The sequence below is a fragment of the Paramormyrops kingsleyae genome, chromosome 22 (assembly GCF_048594095.1).
Source record: "Paramormyrops kingsleyae isolate MSU_618 chromosome 22, PKINGS_0.4, whole genome shotgun sequence".
In the NCBI taxonomy this organism is placed as follows: domain Eukaryota; kingdom Metazoa; phylum Chordata; class Actinopteri; order Osteoglossiformes; family Mormyridae; genus Paramormyrops; species Paramormyrops kingsleyae.
The window spans coordinates 5,481,609-5,503,020 of record NC_132818.1 but is presented as its reverse complement, the minus strand read 5'-3'; the positions used below and the strand labels follow the sequence as shown (position 1 = coordinate 5,503,020).

Sequence of the window (21,412 nt, the reverse complement as noted above, 5' to 3'; positions counted from 1 at the left end):
GCCCCTTGACGTGGAGCAGAGTCTCTCCCTGTTGGCCGCCGCGGTGGATCCGGGGACTCGCTGGCACAGCGATCTGTGGTCATTCAGGCCCAGAGAAGCACACAAGCACGCCTCTGCCGCCCTCTTATTCCACATGCCCACACCGGAGATTCAGCAGTGCCATGGATGCAGGAGAACAGTTCAGTCTGCCACACAGTGAGAGACATCAAAGCACGCAAGGCTGCCAGCCTGAAAGGACATACCCCTATTCTGTCTGCTGCCCGCAAGACAACAGCCAGACCTGGTGGGTAAAAAGTCGAGCACAAAGTGCCGTCCTCACCGCCTTACACTCCTTGTCTTGTAGGGATGAAGGGATGCATCCTGGCCCCCAGAGGGACCAGTCAAGCCCTGTTTCTGTCACCCTTGGACTTTAACTGGACTGTACTGCTCTCCTGTGTGTCAGGATTTTGATAAAGCTACATTTTCCTCACTAAACCCCCCCCCCCCCCCCGAGGGACTGTAGGGAACTCTATGCTTACACCCAAATCGTGTTTTGCTTTCACATGTTGAGCATTTATCCGAATCTCCCATTTCATGGACGGACACCATGTGCAGGAAGGCATTTAGTGTTAAATCCTGTCTGTAAATGTTGGCGATACATTTGCTGGGATTGATTATTTGGGGTTTTATTATCTTAAAGCGTTTCCACAATGTTATTTGATGCCTGTTTGCTCATAGCAGCGTGGAGACGAGCCCTTCGCAGATAATGTCTCTGTAATACAATAGGACTCCTGTACATTTTCCAGGAAGAATCCTTTTTCTGTAAAATCCACAATATAACTGCCTTAAAATATATTTGATGGCAGGTTGATGCTGTTGCTGTTGATGATGAATCTTCATTCTACCTGTAATTGTTCTGTGGAGACAAGTTGAATGAATTTCTTTTGTAATTTCGATTCAGATTCCCAACATGCATTGCATTTATGCAATTGGTTCTGGTGCACTGCGATGGGCTGCCCCCCGTCCAGGGTTGTTCCCTGCCTCATGCCCGTTGCTTCCGGGATAGGCTCCGGACCCCCCCCCCCCCCCCCCCGCGACCCAGTAGGATAAGCGGGTTGGAGAATGGATGGATGGATGGGTTCTGGTGCAGAGTCTCCCTGAGAGGCTGTCGAAGCCAGACGAGGATTTTAATGACAGAATGTGGGCAGGCCTCTGTGAAGGTGTCATTGTGCATTGTCATAATCTCAAAGGAACGCTAAGTGGAGGAGATCGGCATAAACCCAATTACACCAATTTGTCAGCCTCAGGATGACCTGAGGACTCTGGAATCTGACTCAGGATCGTGTTGGCAGTAGCCATAATGCCCTCAGGGGAAGTCACTCAGATTTTTGTGTTTCGCTTTTGAGCATGAAGGACCACCAAGGTTCCAGGCCACCATCTGCCCACAGGACCAGCGCAGGGCTTCATGCATGCATCTCAGTGGTCCAAAGAGGGATACAAGATACGAGGCTGAAAGGCTTTCTGCAGGTGAATGCCAGCAAGTGAGCATGGGGTGGACACTGATGTTTCACCAGCCAGTCAGGAGAGAGTGTTCAGTGCACTGCAGCAGGCCTTTCGGCCATCTTGCTCTCCCCAGCCTGCTGTTCCCCCCCCCCCCCCCCCCCCCCCCCCCTTAGTGGGGCTACGAGCAGCATGTGGATGCTGGGTGGAAGAGAGAGGCCAGCAAAGAGAGGCATGCAGAGGGAGGCCAGCAAAGAAAGGCATGCAGAGAGAGGCAGGCAGAGAGAGGCAGGCAGAGAGAGGCCAGAAGAGAGAGGCAGGCAGAGAGAGGCCAGAAGAGAGAGGCAGGCAGAGAGAGGCCAGAAGAGAGAGGCCACCGGAGAGAGGCAGGCAGAGAGAGGCCAGAAGAGAGAGGCAGGCAGAGAGTGGCCAGAAGAGAGAGGCCACCGGAGAGAGGCAGGCAGAGAGAGGCCAGAAGAGAGAGGCAGGCAGAGAGAGGCCAGAAGAGAGAGGCCACCGGAGAGAGGCAGGCAGAGAGAGGCCAGAAGAGAGAGGCAGGCAGAGAGAGGCCAGCAAAGAGAGGCATGCAGAGAGTGGCCAGAAGAGAGAGGCCACCGGAGAGAGGCCAGCAGAGAGAGGCAGGCAGAGAGAGGTCAGCAGAGAGAGGCAGGCAGAGAGAGGTCAGCAAAGAGAGGCATGCAGAGAGAGGCAGGCAGAGAGTGGCCAGAAGAGAGTGGCAGGTAGAGAGCGGCTGGTAAAGAGAGGCAGCCAGAGAGAAGCAGGCAGATTGCGGCAGGCAGAGAGAGGCCGGCTGAGTGAAGCAGGAAGAGAGAGGCAAGCAGAGAGAGGCCAGAAGAAAGAGGCCAGCAGAGAGAAGCAGGCAAAGAGAGGCCAGCAGAGAGAAGCAGCCAGAGGGAAGCCAGAAGACAGAGAGAGGCCAGAAAAGAGAGGCCAGCAGAATGAGGCAGAAAGAGAGAAGCCAGAAGAGAGAGGCTGGCACATAGAGGCAGGCAGAGAGAGGTAGGCAAAGAGAGGCTGGCAGAGAGAGGCAGGCAGAGAGAGGTAGGCAAAGAGAGGCAGGCAGAGAGAGGCAGGCAGAGAGAGGTAGGCAAAGAGAGGCTGGCACAGAGGGGCTGGCAGAGAGAGGCCACCTGACGCATCCCTTCTGCAGCCATTAGCTTCTTCTCCCCACGTTAAGGTTCAGAGGGAAAATGATCTGCAGAGAGGCACTACACTGAATACGGGATGTACCCGCGCCTCCTCCCGCATCTCTCCCTCCCTCCCTCGTTTTCTCTCTCTCTCACTCACTCGCTCTCTCTGCTTCGTTCGGTACAGGAGGAGGAATCAATAGCCACAAATTAATCACTGTGCCGGAGGGGACTTGTTGGGGGGGGCTAGGGGGGGTATGCAAATGATGGTCTGTGGGCCTCTTAGGCTGTCAGCAGTAGCTCTGAGTGCTCTACTTAAGCAGATACCTGCTCCATGTTTCACATAATATTATTTTTATTTTAATATATTTTAATGTTTATTATATCAAACCGACTTAGTTCTTTTGTTGGCAGGGGACATCGAGAGGTTGTAATTATGTTGATTTATATTTGTATTTTTATTCATATTGTCATTTTAAGTTCTAATATCAAACGCCACCGTTTCTTTATAGATGTACTGCTCTCTCTTGTACACGTGCAGAGCAGGACACCTGAAGCACCTTCAATCCCACAGGGACTCCTGCATACAGACAGTGGCATTTCAGTGTGGTATCTTGCAGTCACTGTGTCTGGTTGTTTTTGACTTTGCTCGCATGTGCAGGTGTAAGAGTGAGTGTGAATGGTCTGGCACAAGGATGTGTGGGAGAACAGGAAAGAGAGACCACAGGAGGGAACGAAAGCTGGTGAAAATGATGGCCGGGCTCAGCCGGTTTAATCGAGTTTACCAGGCTGCTGTCACTAGCTGTCTCATTAATAATCTTCAGGTGGAGCAGCTGATGTTTTTTGTGGAAAATCAGATGTAATGTGAATTTTCTAATATATAACAATGGACACTGTCATCCAGGTACCCCCCCCCAGCTATGAAAAAGACCTTCAGTCAAGAAAAACAGAATGGTGGCCATTCGTAAGAATTTCAGGACACGTAAATATTGTTCAGTGTCACATTGAGTGTTACACATGGAAACATTTCACTGTCACCTTGTTGAATGTTACATATGTAAACATTGTTGAATGTAACCTTGTTGAAGTTGACACGTGTAAAAGTCGTAGAATGTTATCTTTTTGAATGTTACACACTGCTAAATGTTACACTTTACTGAATGTTACATGAGCAAAGGTGAAACATCACAAACTGTTGAATGTTGTACAGTGTCGCCACGCGGGTAAACGGTGTTGAGAGCTACACTGTAACAACAGCATGCCCTGTTTATAAAACAAAGCTAAGAAAACAATCAGAAATGAATCTGGCAATAAACGGCAGGGTGTCCCTGCAATGCCCATATTCTGTTACGCTCAGCTGAGGACACAGAGGTCAGGCCACACAGTTTGCAGTCCTGTTCTTTACGTGATATTTCTGGCTATTTGGTAGTTGGGCCATTTGAGTTAGTTAGGGTCACCCGTCCTCTCCCCAAACATGCGGGCTGACGGGGGGGGCCTCCATAAATGTTGAGCAAGGGCTTCCTGTCCTAGCTGCTAACAGGAAGAGTCTGCTGTGCCCCACCGTGGACGACTTAATGAGGAGGTTTAATTAAAGGCAGCCATATGCTGTGCGGGATGGCTTCATTCGGCCGGATGTGCAGCCATTTTTATTGGAGTGAGCGGAGCCAAATAACACCTGGAGATGGGACGAGCAACCCCCCCCCCCACCCCATAACTGTGTGTGAATGAGGGACAGCCCACCCAGTAACTCTGTGTGTGTGGAAAGGACAGGTTCCCCCATAAATGCACATGCATGGCAGATGCCCATGCCCCCCAGAATTCTGTGTGACTATGTGAGTAAGGAACTCCGTAATAGTGTGAGAGTGACCTCCCACTGTAACTGTGTGAGAGGGACCTCCCCCTGTAACTGTGTGAGAGGGACCTCCCCCTGTAACTGTGTGAGAGGGACCTCCCCCTGTAACTGTGTGAGAGGGACCACCCCCTGTAACTGTGTGAGAGGGACCTCCCCCTGTAACTGTGTGAGAGGGACCTCCCCCTGTAACTGTGTGAGAGGGACCTCCACCCTGTAATTCTGCATGACTCTGCAAAACTCTGTATGACTGTGAGAGGGACACCCCAATCCCCCATAACTCTCTATGACTGTGAGAGGGATGACCCCCCTCCCCCATAACTCTGTATGACTGTGAGAAGGACAACCCCCTCCCCCATAACTCTGTATGACTGTGAGAGGGACACCCCCCTCCCCCATAACTCTGTATGACTGTGAGAGGGATGACCCCCCTCCCCCATAACTCTGTATGACTGTGAGAGGGACACCCCCCTCCCCCATAACTCTGTATGACTGTGAGAGGGACACCCCCCTCCCCCATAACTCTGTATGACTGTGAGAGGGACACCCCCCTCCCCCATAACTCTGTATGACTGTGAGAGGGACACCCCAATCCCCCATAACTCTGTAGGACTGTGAGAGGGACACCCCCTCCCCCATAACTCTGTATGACTGTTAGAGGGATGACCCCCCTCCCCCATAACTCTCTATGACTGTGAGAGGGACACCCCCCTCCCCCATAACTCTGTATGACTGTGAGAGGGACACCCCCCTCCCCCATAACTCTCTATGACTATGAGAGGGACACCCCCCTCCCCCATAACTCTGCATGACTGTGAGAGGGACACCCCCCTCCCCCATAACTCTCTATGACTGTGAGAGGGACACCCCCCTCCCCCATAACTCTGCATGACTGTGAGAGGGACACCCCCCTCCCCCATAACTCTGTAGGACTGTGAGAGGGACACCCCCCTCCCCCATAACTCTGTATGACTGTGAGAGGGATGACCCCAATCCCCCATAACTCTGTATGACTGTGAGAGGGATGACCCCCTCCCCCATAACTCTGTATGACTGTGAGAGGGATGACCCCCTCCCCCATAACTCTGTATGACTGTGAGAGGGATGACCCCAATCCCCCATAACTCTCTATGACTGTGAGAGGGATGACCCCTACTCAGTGGACTGGTTAGGTTGCTACTGTCAGCGTTGTGGCGCTGGAGTGTCTGACGCCTTTGCTGCGTGACACTCGATACGCTGCTGACCAGACTGAATGTGTACAGGATGTGGAGAGAAATGTTTCTCCCAAAATGTTTACAAACATAAAGCCCTGAAGACCAGTAACTGGAAATATAAAGCCTTTAAGATATCATTTAACAGGTAGAATTTAATGTGGTTGTGTTGCTTTTTTAACTCATAAAGCAGTTTTAGGCAGGTAGATGTGTAACTCGTTTAACTGGCTGCGTATCCTAAATATCTGTTTATAGTGGCGCTTTACATCCATCAGCCTGGATGGCTGCACTGCGAGCCGGCATGTTTCTGGTCAGGCCCTTTCATTTAGGCATCGTGGTGTGAATTTCAGTCCTGTGCCAAGGTAGATGAGCCTGTACGGGGTCACCATAGCCATCCAACGTTCACGAGCGTAGCCCGTAGCCCACCTCCTCAGATGCTAGGGTGCAAGCAGCCGTGGTGCTGAGGTACGGCCAGTAAGGACAGCAGTGCTGCACTCAGATTACCTGTGGGGGCGCCGGGAAGCAGGTCAGATCCCACCCCCACGCGTGGGCTTGGGACTTTTCCTCTGTTGTCATGGTTTCCACTCAGCTTGCCTTTCTAACCCTTCTTCCCTGCACGGAAATAAAAATGAAAAACAATAGTAAAATAATCTGATGGGTGAGTTATGCATGATGTGGGCACTGCTTACCAAAGTCAACCAAGCATATGGCCGGGGGAAGGCAGGAGGCATTGTGGGATACCACAGAACACCTGGATGGGGGGGGGGGATACTGAGACACTGCCTAGCCCTGGCTGGGGGGGGTGGGCATACTGAGACACTGCCGAGCCCCGGCTGGGGGGGGGGGGGGGGGGTTGTGGGCATACTGAGACACTGCCGAGCCCCGGCTGGGGGGGGGGGGGGGTGGTCATACTGAGACACTGCCGAGCCCCCGAGCTCTGTGTTCCTCAGTGTGTACACATTATCATCCTGAGTGACCTAATCTGGTCATTTTTGCAGAAAAATTTCTTTTGAGGTATAACATATATAATGATTTGATCAACTTTTTCAATCACTAAATTGGTTTCCAAATTAGCGGCAGATGAATGAGAGTGACCTCATCCCAATAAGACCTCCCCAGTTCCGTTGTACCCCCCCTTCACACAACTATCTCTGCTGTCCCTCAGCCAAACCACAGCTGTCCATCCTCTGCCTCTCTCTGCCTGCCACTCTCTGCCTGCCTCTCTCTGCTGGCCTCTCTCTGCTGGCCTCTCTCTGCCTGCTGCTCTCTGCCTGCCTCTCTCTGCCTGCCTCTCTCTGCTGGCCTCTCTCTGCCTGCCTCTCTCTGCCTACCTCTCTCTGCCTGCCTCTCTCTGCCTGCCTCTCTCTGCCTGCTGCTCTCTGCCTACCTCTCTCTGCCTGCCTCTCTCTGCCTACCTCTCTCTGCCTGCCTCTCTTTGCCTGCCTCACCCTGCTGGCCTCTCTCTGCCTACCTCTCTCTGCCTACCTCTCTGATCCAGTGTGACACTTCACAAGCCATCCATGGAACTTTTCATGTTAACTCTGAATTTGGATAATATTTCCTTAATGTTTTCTTGCTGCTCTATATGATATCTCGCAGTCAGATATCTTGAAATTGTCGAAAAATAACACAAGACCCTTTGCTACCATGGTGCTAAACTAACAGCAAGGTGATTAGATAATCCTATATAAAACGTACTTCTGTAACTCAGTAATTGCTGAGTGTGCCTTGTATTGTGTGTGTGTTTCAGTGTGTCTGCCCTTGTGTGTACAGGAAGAAGGCTCCCGTAAGGGCAGAAGTTCTTGTGCAGGTGGGACCAAAGCGTGGCTGTGGTACAAAAAATGAGTGCTTGCACTGCGGGCCGGACTTTAGCAGGGGGCTGCGGCCCATTAATCAGAGGCGCCGGCTCTACTGGTCGGGCCAAATTGGAGCTATTAGGGCAAAATGACCGGCCCTTGTGTAGGCACGTGCCTTTGGGGGTTAGTCTGGCATCCGTGTCACGTGACATTAAACACCTTTCTCTACGCAAATACCCGGGAGAGGGACGCAGAGTTCCCTCCTGTATCGTTTATAGAACAAAATCCCTCCTACATGTGTCACCCTCCAGGCAGTTGCACTTCCTGTCCTGCGCTTATCGGCCGACGGGAAGATGGGAGGCTGTCGGAACCTACCGGAAAGATTAAGGAGGGCAGAGCAGCAGATGGAGGCGGGGGGGGGGGGGGGGGGGAGGAAGTCAAAAGAAAATGGAACGTGAAAGGACCATTGGCACAGACCCAGCAGACGTTTAATTCTCAGGTCCAATAAGCTATGCTCCCTGGTGACGCGACGTCATGCTTTCAGCATAAACACAGAACGCGACCCTTAAGAATGATTGGCTGTGTCAGGAAGGAGCCGTGCCCAGGATCTCGGAGGCTGAGTCGGTTTTCCCAGAACAATAAAACCCAATAGTGCCCCATGACATCATGGGTTCCTTCAAGGAGACAAGGTTACGGATCATTCGTCTTGTGCTCCTCTGGATGCTAAGTGCTCCATCTAGAGAAGCACCTTACTGGAGTGTCATATCACAAATTCCGTGGCTAGTCAAGTATCTTTGACGGTTACGCTCAGTAATTTAGAGCTTTGACAGCTGAGTCTCTCCAAAGAGAGTCATTGTTAGTGCTGAGCCTCATCAAAGCCTCATCAATGATGCATAGCAGACCCCCCTGCGTCGGCGTTAGATCTCTGATTACTCAAGGTGAACTCCAGCAGTTGGGCTCAGTGGGGTACACGAGGTTGTCCCCAGCGGTGACACAACCTTCCCAGGTCAACGACACGCTAATCGCTTCCCCGCACGGCGGTCGAGGAGCCACAAATGTCATGGCTTCTGACCTGCTGGCAAGGACACGAATGGGAAGCTTCCCTTGGGGAGGGATTTAGAGCAGGAAGGAGGGCAGAAGGGAAAGGCAGAGAAAGCAAGAAGAGAGTAAGTGCTTACAGAGTTTGTTCAAGGCTGAGATAAGACCATAGGCTATGATTTGTACCAGCATCCTCCCCTCCAGCAGTAGCACTTACTGTTAACTGCCTGACTAACATCTTTATCCAAAGCGATTCCCCATTTTCAACCATCTTTACAGATGTGCATTTTTCCTCAGCTGCTCAGGTTACTTGTCCTGTAGCGTTTTTCTATCTTTGACACATCCTTAAGCTCTGCCTACTGTCATCCTCATCATCATGGTTACAGAGAACATGCACCCCAGGGCTCAGATGATGTCCCTTGCCGCTGCTGCGGTGTCGTCTTTGAGACCCACTGCACGAGTGTGTGCCCGTTAGAGGTAATTAAGAAGAAAAAACCCTCAGCAAAATTACCACTGTTGTTAAGAGGAAGTCTGTAATCTACGCATGACCGTACTGCGGAAGCTTACATGAAAAGATGAGAGAGAGAGAGAGTAAATTCAGAAAAAAAGAGAGTATATCAACATATAACTCTAAAAACTTGAAATAGGTGGCATAATCCATCTCATGATGACTTAGAAATGGCAGGAAAGTGTGTAACATTTAAGAAGCTCACTGCTGAGAATGAATCAGTCTGCTGCTATAATAGGGGCCGTCATCCCTGTTGTGGCAGACCGACTATAGCCATGTCAACTCCACTACACTCGACACGGTGAGGCGACGCAGGGTATCTAGGCCCAACACACCGTCTTGAAAGACCACATTCTTGCCAGCTCTGGCTTTTAATCTCAAATGTGTTGACTAATTATAGTGCTTTCCTGGCAATGGTAGCTTTGAAGCACTGAGTGACTTCTCGCCAAGCCTGTAGGAGACATTCTATTTAGAGAAATTCACCCTCCCTTGCCTCAGTCATCAGCCCTACTCCCCCATCCCCTAACCCCATTCATCTTCACTGAAGAACAACTTCAATGTCACAAGGAAAGTACTCCACGACTCTCCAGGTACTGGGAAGGACATGGGGCGTGATTCAACAGTGAAGGCAGCCTCTCTATGGGTCCAGAAGACTTGGTTAGTTATGTTCAGATTAATCTCATGCCGCAAAGCAACCAACCCAGCCCCAAATATACACCTTCATTTATTCAGAGCTCCTACTTTCTGCGAGCGGAGCAGAGTGATAAATTTGCCCCACGTTTACATGAAGACAGCAGACTTCCTCAAGCTTCATAGCGGCGTTCTGATCAAGCAGCGATGACTGACTTCAAATTAGCTGAAAAAGAGGGGTAATTGCACAAACCAAACGATCTTTAATAATCCTTCAATAATCTTCTTCCATGAATGGGAATGGTGGAGAAAATGAATCAACGTCAAGAGGACAATGCAATAAAAATCACACCAATTCTGCTATAATCTTTCCTATTGTTCCTCAATCGCCCCAGGGATTGGGGGGGGGGGGGGGGCGGGGGGCTTTCAAATATTCATCTCCACCCAAAGGGAGGTGAAGTGTAGGACTCTGACAGCATAGGAAATCAGAGGTCCAATTAGAGAGCGGATTAAACACCAGAAAATTCTTTAGCCAGATTTAAGGGCTTGTCCTTTATCCAGTAGGGTCTTCACTCACCAGCAGGATGAAGAGGAGTATAACATTTGATCTGTGGATGCAGATGTGTGTCACTGATGAGTTAGTCTTAGAAGAGAGTGGATTAGCTGTGTGCTGGTAGGCCAAAGCAGACTAGCTGTACTAAAGCAAATCTAGCAGGCTAAAGCAAATCACCAGTGTTTTTGGCGGAAAATGCAAGTTAATGGCACGTTAGTAGGGTAAAGCAGGTGACTTGGGTGTTAATAGGCCACGGTGATATGTTAGCACTTATCTGTGTGTTAGCAGACAAAAGAGGGTTAGTTATAAATCAGTTTATTTTCATTAGCAGTTTATTTTTGCTTCTTAGACATTTTTATGTAACTGGTATTTACAAGTTAGGTTACGTTCCTTCCAGTCTGAAGGTTTTCTGGTAGACATCCTTAACTATTACTATAAAATGTGTTTTATTGAGCTGACAGTCAGTACAGTCCTGGAGGAAGGGAACAGTTGTTACGGTTAAGTGTCACATGGATTGATGCTTTAGGTGGTGTTTAAACAGAACAGCTTTTGTGCACACGCTGAGAACAAAGAAGTAGCGAGAAGCGGGTCCGATTCAACTAGGAAGGGAAGACAAAAAGCTTCCGATGAATTAAACCGAAGACACAAGCTATTTTGGGATTCACATTACACTTTGAGCTATGGGAGGTTTTCATCCCTTTCACAAGCTGTTAGGAATTGTCTCATTGAAAGCGATATGTCATCCTCCTGATCTGTTACTGCAGCACCTGACAGCTCTACCTGCCCCCCGATGGGAAACTGCACTGCATGGGAAAACTGCACTGCATGGGAAACTGCACTGCATGGGATTCCGACGGCATGGGATTCCGTTAACATTTATACAATTAGGTGATTTACAACATGAAATAAGCACTTAATATCCATTCTGTCTTTTCTTATGATCAATCAATTATCATGGGGACGGGCAACACCCTGTGTCCATCACGGGGTTAGGACAGCCACGCAGAGACGCAAATTCCCACCTTTTGGGCTGTGGAAGGAAAACCACACAAGCACAGAGGGAACATACACACACGGAGACAAACCGTACAGCCTTGGCATACAACTCAGTTAGCCACCCTGTCACCTCCACAGGCTTCACGTGTCACGCTTTGCGTTTTATTGCAATATATAAGACAGCAAAAGACAGGCATTTTGGCCTTGCGGAGCTGGAATGCACTCTTCCAGATGATGGTCGCTGCTGTTTACAGTGAGGCATTGAAGCTCTGCCGTTTTGTCACGGTCCGGCTCGTCATGATTGAAGAGGATGTACTGCCGGGTGGCGGATGGACAACCAGATTCGATGTCTTAGCCTTCTTTGTCAGCACTAATGATAGACTGCTCGAACCCGCTGCCAGAGTACATGTTTAAAGAGCAGGAACAAATGGAAACGTACCTGGATGCTTCAGGTTCTCAGTTTGAGGACATCCCTGCCCGTGACAGGGTGCCGCAGCTGGATAGGAGTTAAACACCCTCAGTGCTGCCTGACGTACAGGTTTGGAGGGAAAATCGTAAGTCTACTTTCTGTCGGTGAGGTTTTAATGCGACGGGCGTGAAATGTACTTTGACGTCCAACGTCTTCACAGTCTGTTGGAGCAGGAGCAGGGATAATGCCCCTTACTGGACGCCAGCTGCTGGAGGACTGAGCTCAGAGTCAGAGACAAACGGGGGGAGAGGAGTCACAAGTCTGGTATGAGCGCTGGGGGGGAGGCAGCCCCCGGAAAGGAGGTCGGAAGGATTTGGGGCTACTCTGCGAACCCATCATACCTGTAGCTTTAAGATAACTGCTTTGGCCTGGGATGGAGCACCCAGAGATTGCAATAATGCAGCACTGCTCGTCTTTTTTACTTTGGTTTTCGAAGCCCCCGATGGCTCTTGTAGCCTGTGGTCGCAGGAAACCACATCCACTAAATCTGGCTCAGCACACCAGTTCCCGGTTTCGGATATTTTCGCTGCAGCGGATGCGGTCGGTCAGCTGACCGTAATTCTGCACTCCGAAGCCGTAGAAACTTCTGTGGGACGGAACGTGCTGGGAAGGTTATCCGTCTGATATCCTGTGGTCCACTCAGAAACAGCAAGAAACAGTCTGACCCACCGATGTTTGCCCCGATGACATCACTGGGAAGGCTATGGGGTACAGAGGATGCTGGGAGGCCACATGTGAATCACAGGCCTGACAAAACACAAGATAGCACCGCTCTCTGTGTATGGACATCTTGATTTTGCAGTGTTTGTTGTGTCCCTTGGTCAACAAGGGAGGTGTTTGCCTTTTACTTCTTCACCCAATTACAGTCTTCATCATATGACATCACTGCATTGGTCGATTTTTTTCTAATTTTCAAAGTTAAGGCTTCCAACCATCCAGCAACCAGTACCGGAGCAATGTATGGCTCAGTGGGGCCATCAAGACAGCAGGCAAGGGGTGGTGTGGGGCTCCACAGGCTAAGCCTCTGTGTTTGTGATCACAAGGTTGCTGTTTCAAGTCTTATTCCGATTACGATTGTGAAATAAAGCCACACCCTCACACTGCTCCGTACAGCTGTTGCAAGTAAGTATATTCCTGTTTTGTCTATGACATGTCCCATATAGAATAAAATAGGTACTTTAGAAATCTGTGCACCTTCTTGCTTAAAAGAAGACACCAGTTTTAATTCATGCAGTGATGTCATATGACAAAGACTGTGATTGGTTAAAGGAGTGAAACACAAGCCCCTCCCTTGTTGACCCATACTGCTTATGAAGTAGATCAATGTCTGCAATACTCTGGGGGGCCTGTTTTCCCACATGGTACAAGGACTCAACAGCAATTCATGACAACATCACATGTGTGTGAGACATCATCCCACAGTTCCGCAAAAATCATCAACTATTGCCTTGGAGAAAAGACCTTGTGAAAACTCATTGGGTTCCTTGGAGTTGCATGATTAGAACATTCCCAGCACTATTCGGACTCATTATCTTACAACCAAGATTGGGGTTGGTCTGTGTTGTGTCCATCTTGTTACTCTAGGGTACAAAAGAGGTCTCTTGACTCATCTTTTGACTGTCTAAGAAATACCAAATCGGTGCATCTCTTCACTAAATTAAGAACATAAAATGAAGAATGCACAGAGATGGACGGATGCCTGGAATTCAAGGTGAAACCACAAGGTGGTGTGCTGGAGATGAGTACAGGACCCACCACACGGGCGAGAAATCCTGTCACATGCCAGCTACCTTAGTGTCTTCGCTGTAAAGGGGGAGGTAGATCTTACCTCAGCATCTCTTGGCAGCATGAAGGGATCCAAACACTAGTAGCTGCTTTGCTCTCAGAGGAAGGTTTCATCTATTTTACGCTTTAATATGCCAGCATGAGGTTTCGTTTCCGTGTTAAGGAGCCCTGCGTGTACGTTTTTCATGTAGTTCCTGCAGTGACTTCCTACATAATCACCACTTAATGAGGTTCTGTTTAATTGCTATAGCTGGCAATGGGGAGACGATAGTCAGTGTCAATCAAACACACATACAAAAAAGGTGCATGGGTTCACATGGATACACAATCACACACACACGCCATCAACCCACCATGGATACATAACCACACACACACGCCGTCAACCCAGCATGGATACACAACCACACACACATGCCATCAACCCACCATGGATACACACCCACACGCCGTCAACCCAGCATGGATACACAACCACACACACACGCCGTCAACCCACCATTGATACACAACCACACACACACGCCATCAACCCACCATGGATACACAACCACACACACGCCGTCAACCCAGCATGGATACACACCCACACGCCGTCAACCCAGCATGGATACATAACCACACACACACGCCGTCAACCCAGCATGGATACACAACCACACACACACGCCATCAACCCACCATGGATACACACACACACGCCGTCAACCCAGCATGGATACACAACCACACACACACGCCGTCAACCCACCATTGATACACAACCACACACACACGCCGTCAACCCAGCATGGATACACACCCACACGCCGTCAACCCAGCATGGATACACACCCACACGCCGTCAACCCAGCATGGATACATAACCACACACACACGCCGTCAACCCAGCATGGATACACAACCACACACACACGCCATCAACCCACCATGGATACACACCCACACGCCGTCAACCCAGCATGGATACACAACCACACACACACGCCGTCAACCCAGCTTGGATACACAACCACACACACACGCCGCCAACACACCATGGATACACACCCACACGCCGTCAACCCAGCATGGATACACAACCACACACACACGCCGTCAACCCACCATTGATACACAACCACACACACACGCCATCAACCCAGCATGGATACACAACCACACACACACGCCGTCAACCAACCATGGATACACAACCACACACACGCCGTCAACCCAGCATGGATACACAACCACACACACATGCCGTCAACCAACCATGGATACACAACCACACACACGCCGTCAACCCAGCATGGATACACAACCACACACACATGCCGTCAACCCACCATTGATACACAACCACACACACACGCCGTCAACCAACCATGGATACACAACCACACACACGCCGTCAACCCAGCATGGATACACAACCACACACACACGCCGTCAACCCAGCATGGATACACAACCACACACACGCCGTCAACGCAGCATGGATACACAACCACACACACATGCCGTCAACCCACCATTGATACACAACCACACACACACGCCGTCAACCCAGCATGGATACACAATCACACACACACGCCGTCAACACACCATGTCTTGAATGGGACTATCATAATCACCACTTAATGAGGTTCTGTTTAATTGCTATAGCTGGCAATGGGGAGACGATAGTCAGTGTCAATCAAACACACATACAAAAAAGGTGCATGGGTTCACATGGATACACAATCACACACACACGCCATCAACCCACCATGGATACATAACCACACACACACGCCGTCAACCCAGCATGGATACACAACCACACACACATGCCATCAACCCACCATGGATACACACCCACACGCCGTCAACCCAGCATGGATACACAACCACACACACACGCCGTCAACCCACCATTGATACACAACCACACACACACGCCATCAACCCACCATGGATACACAACCACACACACGCCGTCAACCCAGCATGGATACACACCCACACGCCGTCAACCCAGCATGGATACATAACCACACACACACGCCGTCAACCCAGCATGGATACACAACCACACACACACGCCATCAACCCACCATGGATACACACACACACGCCGTCAACCCAGCATGGATACACAACCACACACACACGCCGTCAACCCACCATTGATACACAACCACACACACACGCCGTCAACCCAGCATGGATACACACCCACACGCCGTCAACCCAGCATGGATACACACCCACACGCCGTCAACCCAGCATGGATACATAACCACACACACACGCCGTCAACCCAGCATGGATACACAACCACACACACACGCCATCAACCCACCATGGATACACACCCACACGCCGTCAACCCAGCATGGATACACAACCACACACACACGCCGTCAACCCAGCTTGGATACACAACCACACACACACGCCGCCAACACACCATGGATACACACCCACACGCCGTCAACCCAGCATGGATACACACCCACACGCCGTCAACCCAGCATGGATACATAACCACACACACACGCCGTCAACCCAGCATGGATACACAACCACACACACACGCCATCAACCCACCATGGATACACACCCACACGCCGTCAACCCAGCATGGATACACAACCACACACACACGCCATCAACCCACCATGGATACACACCCACACGCCGTCAACCCAGCATGGATACACAACCACACACACACGCCGTCAACCCACCATTGATACACAACCACACACACACGCCATCAACCCACCATGGATACACAACCACACACACGCCGTCAACCCAGCATGGATACACACCCACACGCCGTCAACCCAGCATGGATACATAACCACACACACACGCCGTCAACCCAGCATGGATACACAACCACACACACACGCCATCAACCCACCATGGATACACACCCACACGCCGTCAACCCAGCATGGATACACAACCACACACACACGCCGTCAACCCAGCTTGGATACACAACCACACACACACGCCGCCAACACACCATGGATACACACCCACACGCCGTCAACCCAGCATGGATACACAACCACACACACACGCCGTCAACCCACCATTGATACACAACCACACACACACGCCGTCAACCCAGCATGGATACACAACCACACACACACGCCGTCAACCAACCATGGATACACAACCACACACACGCCGTCAACGCAGCATGGATACACAACCACACACACATGCCGTCAACCCACCATTGATACACAACCACACACACACGCCGTCAACCCAGCATGGATACACAATCACACACACACGCCGTCAACACACCATGTCTTGAATGGGACTATCACACTTATTCAGTATTTACTCGTAACTAATATATTTAATGTTCTGACTCATCCTGAGACAAAGTGCTAAATGAATTAAAAAAAAATGTTAAATGCATGAATGAGACCAGCAGTGAGTAATCACAGTCAGTGATGGAAAGTGTGGAAGATGAACAGGAGCAGAGTGCCTGTGTTGGGTTAGGAGCTGCATGAGTGGGCAGGAGGCCACAGACTAACAGATCAAACCCTCTGGAGAGGAGCTACACATCCCTTAACAAGAAGCTTAAAATTTTACGAACCACAGTAAATATCCCGACAGACAACACTGTCTGATGAGAGTATCTGCAGGGTATATAATTCTAAAAAATGAACGATAGGTGGATTGTATAAACATTGCTCCTGATTATGGATCTTCCGAAATCTGAAAAACAGAGGAGTGTTTGCTTCTTTGGCTGGTCCCTCTAAATGCCAGGCTCATCAACCCACCCTCCCGTCTCTCTCCTTCAGACTGCTACCCTCCTCCACATCCCTCCTCCACATCACCTCCACCACCTCCCTCCTCCCCTGCCGTATGTCTGTGAAATCAATGCAGGCGCTTTGATGGAGACACAGCACTGAGAAGGGTGGGGGGGGGGTAGAGAAGGGGGTGTTGCGGGTGGCCAGCTCAGCAGTTCTGGCTCTGCCCATGAAGGATAATCGGCAGACTTTCGGCTGAATCCCCCAAGTGCGTCGTAAACACCACCAGCCCCTAACACACATACACACACACATACCCCTTCTCAAACGTTTGAGCTTTTTCAAGCACATCAGTGATTCAACTGAGGCAGGCCACTCTGACAACCTGCTTTTCCCACCAGATGTCAGAAGCATCAGCTGGTTTTGAGCCTGTTATAATGAAAGAAAAAACAGTAAACTAAAAAAGAAAAGAACTGCACGTTCCACACCAGCATCTAGGTACAATTATCATGCATTAGAGCAAGATGAACTAGCATCTGGTTAGCAAAACCTGCAGGCTCAGGGGAGCCCCCTATGAATGGACTCAAGGGGCCAGGCACAGGTGAATGAATAAACATGAGGAGAGGAGGCCTGAAGCCACTTCCTAACCCTAAACCTAACCCAATACCTAAACCTAACCCCTAAGCCTAACCCAATACCTAAACCTAACCCACATGCACAGCACCCCTACATAAAACTGGAGAGTGCATATGGGAATGCATATTGTGCACCATCCCTGTGAGGTCTCTCCAATCTCCAGTAATCAGCACTGCACTGAGGACACAAGTGGGTGTGTGTGTGTGTGCATGTGTGTGTTTGTGCACCCACGCATGTGTGTACCAACCCGTAGAATGCAGGTGCATGGACCCTTTTCTGACCATTTTTCTCCCTCGTCTTCTCCTGCAGGAACCTTCAAGGGTTTCTGTAAACAGATAGACCACTTTCCTGAAGACACAGACTATGAAGCAGACGCATCAGAGTACTTCCTTCGTGAGTCTCACCACTGTTATCTCCTACTTTTATTTTTAGTTATATCCATTTCTATTCTGCATCCATGGCAACGTGTGTCAAGTATGTTAAGACCACAGACACTGCAGTTAAGGCTTGATCGGGATTCTCAGTCATCAGTTATAAGTACCCAGAGATTATCACCCTGACAGTGCTTATTTCAGATTACTACAGTGCTTAGATATTTTCTGGTATTATATATTGCCTTCAGTTTCACAGAAGTATTTCTGTACTTTCAAGCTCATCCTTCTGCTTTCCTTGATTTTACTGCCTGGTATAAGGGACAGTATTATCTTGCAGTGTTTACCTTGTAAACACAGCACATTGATTTTCTGCTGCTCGCCCTCTCTGTCACTCGTAAGCGGCCCTATAAACACATATCAGCTGGGTGCACAGTCACCGACTCGCAGTCACAGTCACGGTGATAAGAGTCGAATAGCCAGAGAAACTTTAAAAGGGATTTTTTTTAGTGGCTGAAAGCACGTCGCACATATAGGAATTTAAATCCCTTTAGTGCAGATTATCACTTAAAATGCAAACAATTTGCCTGAAGTAGAGCGCAGTCAATGCACAAAGAAAGATTCAGAGGGCTGGCATGCACAGAGGGCGCATGTGTCCCCGTGAAAAATGCACCCATGCAAAGTGAAGCATGGTCACAAGACGTGGAAGCTAGCAGGCCCACACATACGTGTCACACGCTTACTGAGCATGAGCACACCCAGACGGGACTATGGATCCCAGTGACTCGTCAATGAGGGCATTCACTTCCATAAATATTTCAGGCTGCCCTATATAGGTGAAGCTTCATACACACATCGGAGCTGTTTTCTGGGTTAAAGTCGATGGTTCTGAGCAGATAGGGTTTGGAGGCAGGACCGTAGGCTTCAGCAAGCTAGGGCGAGAGGGCGTATGGTCTCACAGAGCTGCAGGAAGCTGCTCTCCTTTCAGCAAAACCCCTGCCCCCCCCCCCCCCCCGACTCCCTGAACAGGAAGTGCGCCTGTTCGCCTGCTTCTAGCACCCTCTGCAAACGCCACTCCGTCTGTTTGTTTGTCCGCAGTCTGGTTAGCCGTCGTTCCCACTCCACGCGTTGTTCCTGCACCATCTGAGATGATCACAGGTTCCCGTGATTGACGTCTGTTTTTCGCCATGAGCACAGCGAGGTGGCGGACCGCACGCTGCAGTTGGACGCGTTTCTCCCGAAACAGCAGCTGTGTACTGCAGGATTCGGGGGGGGGCTGCTGTATTAGAGACACAGTACAGAGCGGCGGTCCCCAAGCACAGGCTGAAAGGGCACAGGGAACCGTGACCCAGGGCTGTGCCGGCGTCCAGGCGTCATCCTGCAAGCACAGATCTGGCGCCTGATAGGACCAGGTTCTCACCTCGGCTGAGGGTGACAACATGAGGTCGACTACTGTTTACATTTGTTTGTTTTGGGCATTAAGTAAACATTAGGACAAATTGATATGTAATATCATGAATCATATGTTCTCACACCTACCTGCTAAGTAGATTCAGCTTATCCCACAAATCACACTCCTACGTATGTAAACAAGAGGCCTATAGCAGCCCAGATAATTAGACTGAATTAATGACCAGCCACTTAATGGGACCCCGTTCATAGAAGAGACTCTTCTCAGTAGACGGCAAACTTGGGAGTCCATAGGTCACCCCATCGAGGCCAAGGAGAGATCCTGCTATAGTTACCTTGAGTTCCTGCAGTAATAAAAATTAGTGAAAATCCCTTACCGTAATTAGACCCAGCAGCTAATCAACCCTGCCACCTCGCTGGTGAGGCTGGTGTATCAGAGAGCCCTGTGCCATCAGGAAATGGCCGTGGGGCACTGTGGTGAGGCAGCAGGACGGGAAGGAGTAACGGTCAGGTACACAAGTCGCGGCGAAGATTCGCCCTGGATTCACCCTGATTGGGGTTAGGAGGAAAAGAAGGAGGGAGAACATGTCCAAGTGCCAAGATTTTACTGGTTAGTGTGGAGACACGCCCCTCTATGGCAGCCAACAGGATTGATCTGAAAGGGGAGGCGGGAATAACATAGAATTCCAGGCCCATCTCCCCACCCTCTGAAAGAGACACAGCCTGAGGAAGGACAAATCAACGTCCAAGGAGCCGCCCCTCCCCCCTGGTAGTAATCGAGAGGCGTTTTCTTATTCCGGTGTCAGCGAGGCCATGGGTCAGAAAGATCACGCGGCCCGGTGGCCCGTCCGCACTCCGCAGAGTCTGGGCGGGAGGCAGTGAGCTCCGGCCTTGCTGACGGACAGAGCCGAGCCAGGGAACGGCGTTCATTAAAGCAAATGAGTCAGTCGAATGCACCAGTTCACTGAAAGTGCCAATTATTCTAGCCCTGACCGCACATCCAATTAACACTAGAAATACTGGAAGGAAACAGCAAATAAATTAAATAAATGGTGAAAGGACACTTTCCATAAATATGCACCCACGCAGCCTGAATCCACAGCCAAAGCTGATTGGTCATCTCTCTGCGTTAACGCCGTGACACTGAGCAGAGAACGTTCCCCAGATATTCCTGTCGTCCCAAAACCGTTTACTCAAGTCAAAGTGATGTATGTATCTGTTTGTTCAGCGGGATGGTGTTATTGACTCAGGGAACACACAGAGAGCCTCTCATACATCAGACACATTTGGTCTGCGTGTTTTAAAGAGAAACTAGCATCAGGACAACAGACATGAAGTGCCCCCCCCCCCTCCCCCATTCACTTTAATGTCACCCAATAAGGAGGAGGAGGCTTCCCCTCGTTGCCAAGCTGGCAGAGCATCCTGCCGGGGGCTGAGCTATGATTACGTCATAGCCCTGGGTAGCACAGGCCAACGTGGCCCAGTTTCAGCATGGTCCAGTGGGAGGTGAAGTTACATAGTGGAGATGAGAGGAATTAGGCTTCAAAATCCATGGTGGGTGGGATTACAGTCAGCTGTCAGTCATGTCCTCTTAAAGCCAATCAGAAAGAGTCAGGGAGCCAATGACAGCGCATGGGAAACGCCAGAGAGCGTTTTGAAGCCTCGTCTCTTGTCAGCATATCATCAAAAGTTATCGGAGGTGTTCTATTTCTTGTGTCTGCCAATAGATCTTTTGTGTGTGTGTGTGTGCGTGTGTGTGTGTGTGTGTGTGT

At 50.1% G+C, this 21,412-nt stretch overlaps 1 protein-coding gene across 3 annotated transcripts in view; it reads left to right on the top strand.

Annotated features, from left to right (window-relative positions):
- LOC111835972 (voltage-dependent calcium channel gamma-2 subunit) overlaps nucleotides 1–21,412 on the top strand; it is a 45,790-nt gene that overhangs the window by 13,112 nt on the left and 11,266 nt on the right. For all 3 annotated transcript variants that reach the window (XM_023796821.2, XM_023796819.2, XM_023796820.2), the window contains exon 2: nucleotides 18,169–18,252. In XM_023796821.2, coding sequence (XP_023652589.1) covers nucleotides 18,169–18,252 — 84 coding nt within the window. The remainder of the gene's footprint in view (nucleotides 1–18,168; nucleotides 18,253–21,412) is intronic.